The following is a 15,044-nucleotide window of genomic DNA, read 5'->3' on the forward strand; positions in this document are numbered from 1 at the left end:
GCCGTACACATCGATTTACGGCGTAAGAGTGAACTCTTACCTGACGCATGATGAATGCGGAGGCGCAGAGGAGAGAGCAAAACAAAACACCGGTCACGAATTAGAAATCTAAAACAAGACATTTTAAAGAGAGATGTCAGGGGATTTTGATATAAGAGAAGAGGAGCTTCAGTTTGTTGTACAGCCCTATTTGTTTGAACTGCGAGAGGCATCTAAGCTTATGATACTCCTACATCTTGCGTCATACATCACGTCACGGGTTACTCATTTGGCGCAAGTCGACTTGCGCAGAATGCGTACGGTCGTCTGGCGGAAGCTAGTTATTTTAGATTATAAAGTTTTAAATATGGTTATTTTTTCTTACAAAAACCCATTGCCTCACTTCAGAAGGCCTTTATTAACCCCCCGGAGCCGTATGGATTATTTTTTATGATGGATGAATGCATTTATTTTTGACTTCAAAACATGCCTCCCGTTCACTACCATTATAAAGCTATGGAGAGCAAGGATATTTTTGAATATATCTCCGATTGTGTTCGTTTGAAAGAAGATAGTCATAAACACATAGGATGGCTTGAGGGTGAGTAAATCATGGGATCATTTTCATTTTTGGGTGAACTATCCCATTGACATAGTTACTGTTTCTTATAAAAGAACTGTATTACTGTACGTAGTGGCCGAAAACATATCAAAACTATCTTATGTTTTAACTTCTTCAAAACTTGCGGAGGCCTAGAGTACAGGTTCGTGCCAAGGTGTCAAGGTTTTTCTGCTTAGCATGACCCTGTAAGCCCCAGCTGGTAAATGCAGTAACTACATGCTTTGTGGCCAAAAGAACCTTTCTCCGTTTTCTGATAAAATAACATCTTATTCGAGCAACACTGAATTCTTTCAGTATATAAATAAATAAATAAATGAAGAAAAAAATAAATAAACAGGTTTTATCATTTTCATAGAAAACATAAATGTGCAATAACACATAAGGTTAATATAAATACATTTTTAAAAGTTTATCATTTTCGAGAGAACGTAAGTATGCATTTTTGCATACATATGCCATAGATAGATAATAGGTAATAAAATGATTTTTGAAGGATCATGTGACACTGAAGACTGAAGTAATGGCTGCTAAAAATACAGGTTTGACATCACAGGAATAAATTACATTTTACAATAAAGTTATTTTAAATTGTAATAATATTTATTTAAACATATGTAAATATAACACAGACAACTGACGGAATACAAGAGGGCATGACGTTATTGAGATAAAATCCATTACAGTCTGCATGAGTAATGTTTTACACCCAGGTGTTACTTTTTCATATCTTGATACATTTTCATATATACCATCTCTAAGGAATAGCTGCACCTGTCTTCCTCCATATTCCCTCTCCACATCTTCTTTAAGAGGTCAATAAAGTATATCTACAGCAACAGAGCAGCGGTGGGACCGAACGTACACCTCGTTACAGAAGCCCCTGTGGACTAATACCTACGGCTCTGGGTCCATCACAAACGACTGAGCCTAATACAGAAGCACAGTTTTTCTAGCCCTCTAGCGCAGTACTATGAACCTAAACTGAGATATTCTGACTCACACAAGGGCTTTAAGGTGTCAAGCAAAGAAATCACTGTCATTGCAGGATAGGTCAATGACGGCGCTATAGAGAGAGGAAATATACAGTTGAAAGGAAGAGGTGGTACCTGGCAGTGGAGCTGCCTGAGGCGCAGAGAACAGTAAATCAACCCAGGGGAGAGCGGCACAGAACTGGAGCCGAAAGCCCGAAGGCATGTCCCTCCTCTGCTCAGCCTGATCACTCCCTCAGGGACACATCCTCTATTTTTTCACCGGCTCTGTTTGGCATACTCAGTCGTTTCTAGCGCAAAAATATACATGCCCTGTGTGCTGTGGAGAACACTTTCAAGTAGAGACTTTCTTTGTTGTCTTCCACTTTTTGATAGGAGATTGATGATAAATCCCTCATTCTTTCACTTTTATTTACCTTTCACCTTCCTCATTTTCTTTCTATCAGTGGTGTGCAGTGGTGTTTTGATATCATGAGGCAGTCATCACTGTTTTGAATGCTCAATGTTAAATTGAATGTAAATAAATGTTCCAGTTACACTTTTGACACATTTCTAGGTTAAGTAAATAAACATTACTTGGGGCCGCGTTTTTCCATTTCACTGTGCTACTATTCCATTGTTTTTCAATGCAAGTCATTTCAAGTTTAATTTTGGCACGACATAAAACAGTGATAACCATGTGGGCAAGTTGTTTACTTACTTTTTAAGTAGTCTTCACATTAACACCATTATATTTATTCATTCAGACCGATGTGCAGATGTGGAATGTGCACAAAATTTATCGATTGAACAAAGTAATAGGCCAATCGGAATGTATCGCTTAAACAGCATAAGCGACAAACTAAAGGCACACTATTGGGGGTCTGTTAAAACTTAATGGACTCAGTAGAGGAAAGAGGACTGTAACCTCTTGTAACTTTAACCTCTGGTGTTGCTGTGTCACTCTAGAAAAGTGAGTGATTTATACACTTTTTAATGCCATATTTCATAATATTTGCATTGGTTTATTTTTCTATAGTGGATATTTTTCTGAGGAGGCACTGCCTCCCTTAGCATCCTTGGAGAAACCACCCCTACTGCCCTTCCCGTCCATCATTTCTCGATTTCTCACGTTTCACTTCCAAACTCAAGCCAAGAAATAAATTCAGCTTTTCTGATTAGCGTATTCCATGTTTGGTTCTTTAGTTCCACTCCTGTAATCTGACTGTAGGCTAGAGGAGATAATGCAGGATTAGACCTCTGTCGCAGTCACAGTGACTGTTTCTTGTTTATTTATTTTTATTTCACCCTCCTTCTCTCTTTTTCTCCTTCCCATCTTCTGCTTGCTTTAGGATAAATCTTTGTACCACCTGGTGAGCAGCGGTTGCATGGACTGTAGCCCGGGCGATAAGCGGATTTTCATGAACAAGTGCGACCCCGAGTCTGAAACACAACAGTGGATCTTCCAGAAAGTCAACGCCACCGTTCTGGACAAATTCAACAGCGCTGCCAGCTCATAGGAGCTGGGGTTGTGGTCAAGCCAATCAGCTGGCTTCCACACATAACCACACCTCCCACAATCCTTAACGTGGGCCTGGATGTTTTTATTGTCTGGCTCTGGGTCCCTCTCAAGGTTCTGCAGCAGTCTGAATGAGGGGACTAGAAACAACGAGAGACACGAGGCTGGTGGAAACGCATCCACAATGAGCACCTTGCTGGTCGAGGAGAATACGGACAGCCCGACTCTCTTGTAGGGGTCTAAGTTGGGCCCCCAGTTGCTTCCTATACATTGAAAAACAGAGCAGCTTTAGGACTTTGGAAGTGGAGTCCAATGAAAGAATATTCTGTATCAGTCCTTGAAGATTGCATGGTGGATTTGTACAAAACCAGAAATTGGAAAGTTTTTTTTTTTTTTTTTTTTTTTTTTTTTTTTGTATTGCTATTTATTTTTTTCCAGGATCGTTTCAAATGCATATTTATTTGTATTTATTTGGTGCCTTTCCAGATTTAAGTTATGTGTATTGACTCAGTTTTATCATCTCTTGTACCTGTAGAGTCAAACTTGGGTTGAGGCAGTGACTTAATTAAATAAAATATTTGACTTTTTCAATGGATTCTATCTTGTTACAGAGTTTCTCGTCTATAAATAAAGCAGAAAATGAGTGGATGTGTGTTGTCTTAACTGTGTGATCTGTCTTTTGTCATGCTGCTTAAAATATTATCTTAAAAGTGATGGTTTGGCTCCCTCTGGTGTTGAGCCATCTGCAGGAGCGTTTTTTATTATTTGAAAACACAATTTATTATTTGACCTTTAAAGGGGACATGTGATGAGAAATCAAGTTTCCTTTGATCTGTTGACATATAAGAGGTCTTTGAACAATTAAAACATCCTAATTCAACTGTTACAATTGTTACTAGTAAGAATTGAATTGTAGAGGTCTTGAATTCTTGCTAGTAAAAATGCAATTACGATGAGTAACGCTGGGAACATTTTAAGCTAAAACGGCTTGCCATATTAAAGGAGTGTTCGCAAAGAAACTTTTTTTTTGAAAGATGAAGCTGCCAACTGTATTGGATCTGATAGCAGCTGCATCACAAACCGTAAGTAAATGATTTCTTAATGATTTGCAACAACAGAATTCTCGTTTGATGTTTTTTTTTCCTAGTCTGACAGAGGACTCACTGAGCTGCTGGATCATTAGCTGATATGAGGAGAAAGTGAAAACATCCTGAAAGTATATCTCTAGTGAAAAAACATCCTACTGAAAATCTGAGGTCTATGTTCCCAATCTTGAACACTAGGGGGAGCTTGTCTTCTACAAATATTTTCTTCTTACGGCAACTGATTTTTCACTGAGACTAGCAAGTTTAACGTTACAGCCAGTGGTGTAGTCTAGTTTTTTGTAGTGAGTATACTGTGATTTTTTTCCCTCCTAGCCTCATACTCACCCGTCCCAGAGCAACACCCCATAAGCACCACCACACTCACTAATGCATATAGTATGCAGCTTATATAAGCTACATGTAATTCTGAAAGACTGCTTATGTGTGTTATTAACATGTCAATTTATTTTAAGGAACTATTAGTTAACAATAATGAAAAGATTAGGCCTATCAGTATGTCACAATATCACCCTGTCTAGACTTTGTTTTCCGTTTTGCACCATTTCCTGCCAGTCTGTCATCATAGTTATGAATTTCAATTCACAAGCTTGCAATTCGATTCAATATTTTGGATATACTGTATATCAGGTACAGTACATCGCAAATTTTCTCAGGGAAAAAAAAAATCTCTCAACTAATGCTGTAAACTATACATGGGAATCAGTTGGTAGGCTACTACATTAACATTGAATGTTAAAATAAACTAATTAGTATACAAACTTAAATTACTCTTAAGGAATTTTTTATAATAATCAAGTTAGAATATATTAGGCCTACTAACTTTAAAATTAGTTCTACTACAATTTGTTTTTGAAATATAAACATTTAAATGGTGGCTGTCAACTTGACAGATTTATTCAAACATGCATTATAGACTATTATACTACGGGGCTGTTGAATGCGCGAATCTGATTGGTTGACCAGCGTTCTAAGGTGTGCAATAATTTTCAGGGAAACGCACGGCTAAAGTAGTTCTAGGCAGGTCTTGACCGCATTGCAGTTCCAAGTCACTTCGCCAAATGATTTCAGTTATTTCAATAGGTCCTACAGCCTACAACCGCAAAAAGAAACAAAACCCACAACGACACTGACCAAGCAAATAAATATAGTAAATGATAGGATGAAAACGACAAATTATTGTCATGGTTTTTGCCACAAAATACGTTTTATTGTGTCCTGAAAGCGCTCACTCTCTCCCGCTCTCTCTCTGTTTCAAACGTACACACGTACTGTATCGTACGGACACACACTCACACAGAATTGTTTTGTCAGCACTGCTCTGACGAATTAATCGGTAAAATAGTTTAGCAACTTAAAAGTTACATGACATTTCTCACCAGCGAGGTAATAACTGCAGTTCTTGAGGTAGATAAACTTATAGTTGCTATTAGTAGAGACAGTGCTGCCGTGTGAGACGCACAGACTCAGGTAGGCTAATTCACATATGCTTATTTTTTCTCTCTCTCTCTCTCTCTCTCTCTCTCTCTCTCTCTCTCTCTCTCTCTCTCCCTCTCTCTCTCTCTTTCTCAACTGCGATAATAACTGTATCAACTGTCTGCTATCAAGGCTCAAGCCTCCGTTGCTAGTCCTGAAATTACATTTTGGAATTAGCAACGGAGACTTGGGATGAGATGCGTAAGAAACTAGTCCCACACACAAGATTGTTTTAAGGACAAAAATCTGACAAATGTCTTGAAATACAACATTGGAACAGTGTCTTGAGGTGGAATAATTTGGAATAATTGACTCCGGGCTGTTGAATTCTTAGAAAATAATTTTCTAAGAATTCAACGGCCCGTTGTCAATTATTACTTACTTGAAAAACGTTAAAAATTATAATTAATATGTAAGATGGTGCATATATTTAGCCAAATGCTCCTCTCTAGAGTTCATTTTTCTAGCTGACTAACGAGTTTATGATCACTGAATATGTTTGTTCTGAGGTAAATGTGATGTTACGTGACATTGTTTACAAGCTGTTTTATTAACGTCTTTCCATTGTTGAAACACTGATTGAGGGATTACACAAAACATGATATGGATTTCATTAAGTTGTACATCCTTTAACATACCTTCAGATGTTCATTCATGTTTATTTCGCACTGCAACTGCTAATAAAGCAGCGGAGGAGAGGATCAGTTGAAATTTCAAGAGGTTTTTTTTTTTTTTAAATCTCCCATAGAAAGCAATGAAATTACCACATTCAAGGTACAGAAAAGTAGTAAAGACATCGTTAAAATAGTCCATGTGACTGCAGTGGTTAAACCTTAATGTTATGAAGTGACAAGAATACTTTTTGTGCGCAAAAACCAAAAAAAAAAACAAAATAATGACTTTATTCAACAATTTCTTCTCTTCCCTGTCCGAGTAGCGCGTGTTTACATTGAAAAACAATGGAAAAGTAGCACAATGGAATGGAAAAACGTGTTTAGTGTGAACGTGTTTAGTGCGTAATTAAAGTTGTGTTCATTACTAAAACAGTAGGCTTCCGTCACATTTACTTTCCAAATTGTCACTGTAGAAAAGTGAAAATAGTAGCATCTTATTTAAAGGGGTGGTTCAGTGTTTTTTTTTCTAGGTTTGATTGTGTTTATGGGGCGCAGTTTAACATGTCTTAATGCTTCGTTTTTTGACTTCCTGGTTCTATGATACCACCAGAGATTGTTTTATTATAGGGAGATGAGAGGGTCTGTATTTCTTACCATTGGAGAAAGCGTAACGGCTAACTTAATCACATGCGGCACCTTTCAGCCTGTCGTGTAATGGCAGTGACATCAGTCTGCCTTCTCTTAAAAAAATACATTTTTATCAAGCTAAAATCTATATATAGTTCCCAACGACATATATTGTTTAGTGTAAAACATGCTGAAGATTAGCAAACAGGCTGTCCATTAATTAAATGATTAGCTATTTCCCCACAAAATCTGTTTAATCAGCATAGTGAAGCCTCTCATCCATTGACATCCGTTCAAAAAACAGCCTCTGGTCTCCTTCCCTGCGTACCGCCAGAGGCGGAGCGTTAGCATTAGCCGTTACGCTTTTTTGGCTAAAGGTTGCAGGCTTGCCTTCCAGTGGCTTTGCTTGAAGCTTCCACTTTTCGAACACGGAAGTGTGATAAAGGCCTATGGGCTCAGATTGGTTAGCTGTGATTCGCTGAAGCATTCAGAAATGCCACGCCCCTTACCATTAGTTGTTACATGTGCTTCAGTGGAAATGTAAATAATGGTGTTTATATTGCCTTATCAAATTGAGCCCGAATCAGACCCAGGTAGCAGTAATGATGAAGAGGGTCAAGCAGAACCTCTGCAAGCACGGTTTTTAAAGTTGCAAACGACTTTTCTCCAGTGTTGTGACATATTACTAAGTGAAACGGAATATTGAATAGAGGGCAGGGTTTTACTTTAGCGCTCCTCCTCTCCATCTCTGGCTCATAGCAGACTAACGGTTGGAGGGGAGTGGTTTAAGCAATTTCAACCCAAGCCAACAAACTGACGTCATCAGAGAAGGAACGCCATTCCAGACCGGAAGTAACTTTTCAGATTTTGATTAAAGATTACTACGACAAACTATTTTTTTCTTGTGTATTAACCTGCACGGATTAATTGTTTACCACAAGACTAGTAATATGTGCTAATAAAGTAAATAGGGTCAATTTTGATTTCATGACGACTTTAAAGGACGTTTATGAATAAGTATAAGTATTTCCTTTTGTACTTGTGTCAAAGTGTTTAGATATGCTGTCACTTGTAAATGTTACTGCTGTTTGTTAGCTTTCAATATACTGTTTTATCCTGATTAAAGCTTTACTGTAGCCGAATACATGACTGAGTAGTAGCATTTTTGTAAAGGTATCATTTAATTTATAGCATGAACAACTGTTTGTCTTTGAACATAGAAGTTTGTTGGCGTTTGTTGGAGAAGTATGCAATAGAATTTAGCTAACTGGCTAGCGAAGCAAAAACACGTTGGTCTTTATTTATGTCCTTGATGCAACCAAAAAATAGCAACATAATACATTTAAAAGACATGTACAAACAATAAAACGTACTTACAGTTAGGGGCCCATAAACAGCAGCTTCTGCTTTTAAAGTGTGAACTGCTTCATCTTTCAGTAGGTGCAAATCCAGCCTTGAACTTGTGTAGATTCTGGAAGCTAGTCTTCTGCGCTGCATCCAGTGTAGACAATAGAGTACCTCAGGGATGACGTGTTTTTGTAGGCAAAACCCGGAAGCGAGTTAGCATTTTAGGACTTCTGGTTCCATCACCCCGAAGTCAATGGGTTTTTTGAATGGGTTTTTGCTAAATCACCTGAAATAAGGTCTGTGGTTAACAAAGCCTCTAAATATTTTCACGTTTTGATCTATGACATAAAACACACCAGTTATAACCCGCTTGTGATTTTTTTTAAACCTTTATTGTGTCTTAAAAACGGCGGTTGATAACAAATTGCTAAAAGGGACTACTTCCTTTGGCGGGGACTTTAGACGTCATCATGACAAACAGGACATTTGGACAGCATTTCTCATGAAAAAGTGGTTAAGTGTTCATACACAGTGCAGATCATAATCAGTGAGCATGTTTTTAAATAAAGCTGTTTTCTAAATAAAGTTTGAGGAAGCTTGGTGGTGGTGACGTTGATCCGAGACCATGGTGTGCTGTAGTCCATTTATAGCTTACTATTAGCTTTTTATATCTGACGACTTATTTAGGCTTCAAAATGTATAAATGTTGTGTTAACTTGTAAAGATTATCATGATAGACAAAACGTGTAAGTGTCATTACCCTTTGTTAAACAGCTTATTTTTTGCGATTTTCCAAAAGTCTATGGGAAAAATGCATTGGCTTTCAATCGAGGGTACCTGTGCGCCGCTAACTTCCGGGTTGGCCTACAAAAACACGTCATCCCTGAGGTACATTACATCACTGATTAATGGGTTCTATTATCTTTTGATGGGTCGTGTCGTGCAGCGCGCGTCCTATGTAGACAACTCTTCCGCTTCCATAATGCCGCGCGACATGGCCTCGCCCATTTTGTTGCGTGTTCCCATGGGCAGGGTTTATGTTAATTGCAGGGTTTGTGATGTCACGGGAAGAAACTCGTTGTAGTCCAAACAGGTCGTTTTTGTAGGCATTAAACTGCCATAACTTTAAAAGACAATATCTGGAATGACCTTAAAAGGTCATTGCAAACCAGTCAAACCTTCTTAACTGTGGTTTGTGATGTATTCGGAGCAACAATAAACAATGGACACTCCCACTTTCATAATAGTACAGAGCATGAATGACAGATGTTGTATTTTAATAACTGCAACTCAAATTCAAATAGTTTAAAGCTGTCAGAGTGAAACTGGAAAACACCCTAATCTGACAGACAATTGCCTTACAAATCAGGGAAAGGTATTACAAGATATCCCGGTTTAACAGTCAACGTTTCAGGAGGTGTGTCTCGGTGCACTGTCTCTTGTTTCCATAATAATGATTAAATTTATTAGTCCCAAGCTTCCTGTTTCAATGAGAACACAGAAGAGAAAACTGCTCATTAAGCAATTTCCAATTCAATATGAATTTTGTATGTATGGACTTCATTTTTTTGTTCTGATGTTTGGTTCTCGAAATCTTCAACTGTAAATTTACATTTCAAGCATTACAGCTCATAACTATAGCCTGCATGTCATGATAATTGAGAGAATGTATGTAATTTGATATTTTAATCATTAATTTTTCACCAGAGGGCTCTTTATGTGAACTGCAAAGAACTGTCCACAGCAACATCTGGATCTCTCTCTCTTGTGCTATCATATTTTTGCTATGTTGAACACAGATAAACACAATAGATTTTAAACAAATTTATCATTTTAAACAAAAGGCCATATCTGTTTGAACTGTTTAAAATTTGCTATGCCCATAATAGGGCCTACATTTTAAATATTGTAGAATACATTTTAAATATTTATCTAAATTGTGGAAGATGTCCTTTTTTTCTATAAATAGTGTATATATTTTTCGTATTTTAAAGTATTCTTTTCAAAACATTGTCAGAAGGTTCCCAAAAAAAAAAAAAGATGTAAGCGATGATTTGGCGCCATCTCCTGACTCAAAACGATTACTACAACTAACTATTGTAATAAAAATGGCCTGAGGACAGTATTAATTTTAATATATTGTCGTAGAGCATAAATCCTTTGATAGATGGTTAAAAAAAAACAATAATTCCCAGTTAAAGGCAGGAAAAAGAGTATCACTATGAAGAACAAGGAACTGGCAAAAGACGGAATGATCTGAATGAGAGAATAGGCTACTTAACCCTCTACTGCACACATGTTAATGGCACATGAAAAAAAAAAATATTCCACATAATTTTTTTGGTTAATTTGGGAATATTTTATTTATAAAACATTTTTTTGACCCCCTCCACCCTCCCCCCACCCCAAAATATTTTTTCGTTGCCTCAGGGCAACGTTGTGCAACAATGGTACAGAATCATAGAGAAAATTATCATCAAAATCACATTTAAAAAAAAAAAAAAAAAAAAATGTTAAGAAAATCATTAAGTAAAAAGGGAAAAACACTTGAAAGACATTGATATATTGAATTTGATACATGCATAGGTTTGTATCATGTAGTGTGTCATGCCATATAATGTACTTCATGTAATGAGATTTCACTCCGTACGAAACTTCAAACAGCAGTTCTTCTCTGCTGTTAAATAGAGGTGTATGTTACAATTTTTGCACATCACTTTGGGTGTTCCTGCACACCCAGGAACCCTGCATCTTCCCTTCTTATAACACACTATTGCCAATGTGAGATATTGTACAAAACATCCTCGAAAATTACCCCTTATCACACAACGTTGATAACAAAGAAAAGAAAAACTGAATTTCTGAACATGCAAAATAAAAAATAAAAAAACTTCATAAAACCTTACAAAAGGCTTCTCTACACTTTCATACACACACACATATTTTTTATGTACAGTTCATGTCATTTTAAATAAGATTACTAAAGCAAATAATCTTGCCTTCTTCTAACACCATGTGTTCCTGTGACCATGTGTCAGAACAGGACGTCCCACCTTTAAATGGTGCTTGATAGTTACTCCCACACCTTACTGGACAGTTCTTTGGTACTTTCTCAACATTTCTAATTGGTTGTAATCATTTAAAGAAAAATTTACTAAACATAGGGCTTAAGAAAACTTTCCATTGCCTGAGGGCAACGCTGTGCTGTAGAGGGTTAAAGGGATAGTTCACTCAAAAATGGAAATTCTTCATTTAGTTATCATCATGTTGTTTCAATCCTGTATGACTTAATTTTTATGATGAACACAAAAGAAGATGTTTTGAAGAATGTTAGTAACCAAACAGTTTTGGTCACCATTGACTTCGATTGATAGGTTTAGGTTTGATTTTCTGTTAGCCTATGTTTCATATAGAAGAAATTCATACAGGTTTTGAGTAAAGGATGACATAATTTTGATTTTTGGGTGAACTATCCCAAAAAAGAAAAATATACTTTAAGTATGTACTCTGCCAATTGTTTTCTTATGAACTGTTCTGGCATGAAGCACTTCACATTACCACTTTAATTAGAACGATTCACTTTTTTAGTTATGGCCTAAATATCTTTTATAATTCCAAATGACAGCTAATTTGTCAGTCCTATGCAAATAGAAAAAATAAAAATAAAGTGTTGAGTTATCAAATCAACTGTGTATTTACAACATGTATTTAAATACATTGTACAAATTATTAAAAAAAAGAAACGCATAATAATAAATATAAATACACACAATAGGCAATGTATTAAACACATGGAGAAGCCTAATGGTTGTTGTAAAAAATAACTCAATCCATCGGCACATGTCACAGGTTTTAGTAGCACATGCCACTATCCACTGGCACATGCCAATGACAATGGGATGTGCCACCAGATGTGTCACTAAGCATATATTGGCATGTGCCAATGGTTTCTGTGCTTAAGATGCCAAGCCACTTAATGTTAATACCGCCTCTCTTCCATTGGCTGTGGAGGTGAAGATGACACCTCCTATGATTACACTCATTCACAGCGTCATCAAGCTTCACTTTTGTTATTGTTTTGAAAAAGCGATCTCTAGCAGTGAAACTTACATACTAGGGCTCGGATAATACATTTCGTGGATTCTCGATTTTCTCTAATCGATTCTGAGCTTGGTTTTTAACAGCAGATGGTGCTCTAGGCTAGTTTAACCACATGCTCAAATACTCACGAGGAAGAGTGCTGAAGAGCGCTCATGCATTCAATTGGAAGCAAGCAGAGAATGGCTGTTTCTAAAGCACGCAGTGCCATCTGCTGTTAAAAACTAAACTCAGAATCGATTTGAGCGAGAATCGCAATGCATTCAGAAAATCTCAGAATCGATCCAGAATCATTTCTCGATTCGTGATGAATCGATTTATTGTCCCAGCCCTATTACATACTGTGCCTTTAAGTGTTTTTCGGAAAACCATTATATAGAAAATACTTAACCATTAGACGCGTTGCGTTCATATTCTGGGCTCATCTGCTCGTCTGTATATATGCATCATCAATAAAGTGTATTTCATCTATTAATATCACTGTTTTAGTAAAGCACTAAGTGTTTTCACGTTAAGCTTTTTTAGAATGTCTCATTGTTTTTAGTGATTGAAATACTGTAGCAGTTACTGTATATGGATCAAAAGTGCAAAAAACTTGCATATTCTTTGTTTTTCTTCCTTTGAGATGGAAAATTGATAGGCCTGTTCTGCAGTTCAATTGATATTTTCCCCTCCAGGTCTCCGTGCCAGTCACGTGACTGTAAACTATGTGAGTGACAGCAAAGCCACTTGAAGGCAAGTCTGTAACCTTAGCCGAAAAAAGTGTAATGCTTGCTGACGCTGTGGTACACAGGGGGTGGAGCTGAGATGTGAGGAAAGGAAATAAGGATGCACAAATTAGAATTGAGAAGCACCCTTAGGCAGCTGACTTGTTGCCTCGCTGCCTTATAGGCAATGACTTTACAGGCAGCGTGTGCACAGTGTTCTGAGTTCTGAGGCAGTGTAACAGTTTAATGATATAGCAAAATAGAGCAAACTTTGGTGATAAAGTGAATATTTAAAGGAACACTCCTCTTTCTTTGAAAATAGGCTCATTTTCCAACTCCCCCTAGAGTTAAACAGTTGAGTTTTACCGTTTTCGAATCCATTCAGCCGATCTCCGGGTCTGGCGGTACCACTTTTAGCATAGCTTAGCATAGTTCATTGAATCTAATTAGACCGTTAGCATCTCGCTCAAAAATGACCAAAGAGTTTCGATATTTTTCCTATTTAAAACTTGACTCTTCTGTAGTTACACTGTGTACTAAGACCGGCGGAAAATGAAAAGTTGCGATTTTACCATGGGTGCAACAGGCGCAATGATATTACGCAGCGCCTGTGACCCCCTGCTTGCACAGGGAGTGTGCCTTGCAACCATGGAGACATTTGTGAGAGACATTTGTGATCTGCGAAATATCATTGCGCCTGCTGCACCCATGGTACAGCAGCAAAGTTCTTTGATTATTATGCCGGAATGAGAGTATAGTTCCTAGCCATATCGGCCTAGAAAATCGCAACTTTTCATTTTCCGTCGGTCTTAGTACACAATGTAACTACAGAAGAGTCAAGTTTTAAATAGGAAAAATATCGAAACTCTTTGGTCATTTTCGAGCGAGATGCTAACGGTCTAATCAGATTCAATGAACTATGCTAAGCTATGCTAAAAGTGGTACCGCCAGACCCGGAGATCGGCTGAATGGATTCGAAAACAGTAAAACTCAACTGTTTAACTCTAGGGGAGTTGGAAAATGAGCCTATTTTCAAAAAGAGTGGAGTGTTCCTTTAATTACTATAATAGTAATTTCTCGGTAGAAATGACATCAGAGGTGGAAAACGTTGGTCAAAAACGTAGGCTACATTTACACACAAACTGACCACCAACCACAACTATCAGATGTCATCTTTCTTTTTCTGGCCTAGCTGTCATGGAAAGCCAAGGATTGTGGGATATCAAAGGAAGCCAAGGATACATCTATGCTGCCTTCAAAAATTGATCAGATGAAGTTATCTCAGGATAACTCCATGTTATATGTTGACCATCGTTTTTCAGTAGGTGTCAGAATGTGACTGCCATAAGCGATGACACATCAACATTCATCTGGGACAGAACACATCCAAAAGCTGTGTTGGAAGCATCAGTGAAGAGCAAAAACTCCTTAGAAAAGTCTGCGTAGCAAAGAATTAGAGCACTGGTAAGTGCATGTCACAAAGAATTGAAAGCTTCCTGTTCTACCTCAGTCCAGACAAACAACTTCCACTTTAACACAGAATAGATACTGCTGAATTAACATTTACATATTCAAGTATATCTTCAGATTTCATCTTTTAACAATGAGCTAAACTTTTAACTCTTACTCTAGCATTGGATTCGGATGTGCCTTGATGCCTTCCTACTTTGGAATGCAGCCTCAGAAGGCAGCATTTTTAAGTTTTTGCATGAAGCCCATCTCTGGTGACAGGTTGTCCTGCCATTGCGCCAGTTTACACGTCAGAGAAGAGATGTGGTTCCATGAGGGAGGGGAAATTATTTTGGATTAGTATCAGGACACATGAATAAAAAAATCATTTAGGCTACAATAGGCCTAAATACTGCAATATTCCATAAAAACAAGAATTGTCCATTTTGATTTCAAATACTGATCTCTGACCCTTGTTAATCTTGTCCCTTCAAGAACAATATGAATAGTTAGGCCTATGTGTGCGTGGCACAAA

The 15,044-nt window shown here is 37.5% G+C and overlaps 1 protein-coding gene across 1 annotated transcript in view; it reads left to right on the plus strand.

Moving 5' to 3' along the window:
• galntl6 (polypeptide N-acetylgalactosaminyltransferase like 6) overlaps nucleotides 1-3,732 on the plus strand; it is a 205,027-nt gene extending 201,295 nt beyond the window's left edge. The window contains exon 13 of the mRNA XM_051905066.1: nucleotides 2,922-3,732. Within this exon, the coding sequence (XP_051761026.1) occupies nucleotides 2,922-3,089 (168 nt within the window). The 3' untranslated portion in view covers nucleotides 3,090-3,732. The remainder of the gene's footprint in view (nucleotides 1-2,921) is intronic.
• The last annotated feature ends 11,312 nt before the right edge of the window (nucleotides 3,733-15,044 follow it).

The sequence above is a fragment of the Ctenopharyngodon idella genome, chromosome 1 (genome assembly GCF_019924925.1).
Source record: "Ctenopharyngodon idella isolate HZGC_01 chromosome 1, HZGC01, whole genome shotgun sequence".
Classification (NCBI taxonomy): Eukaryota; Metazoa; Chordata; class Actinopteri; order Cypriniformes; family Xenocyprididae; genus Ctenopharyngodon; species Ctenopharyngodon idella.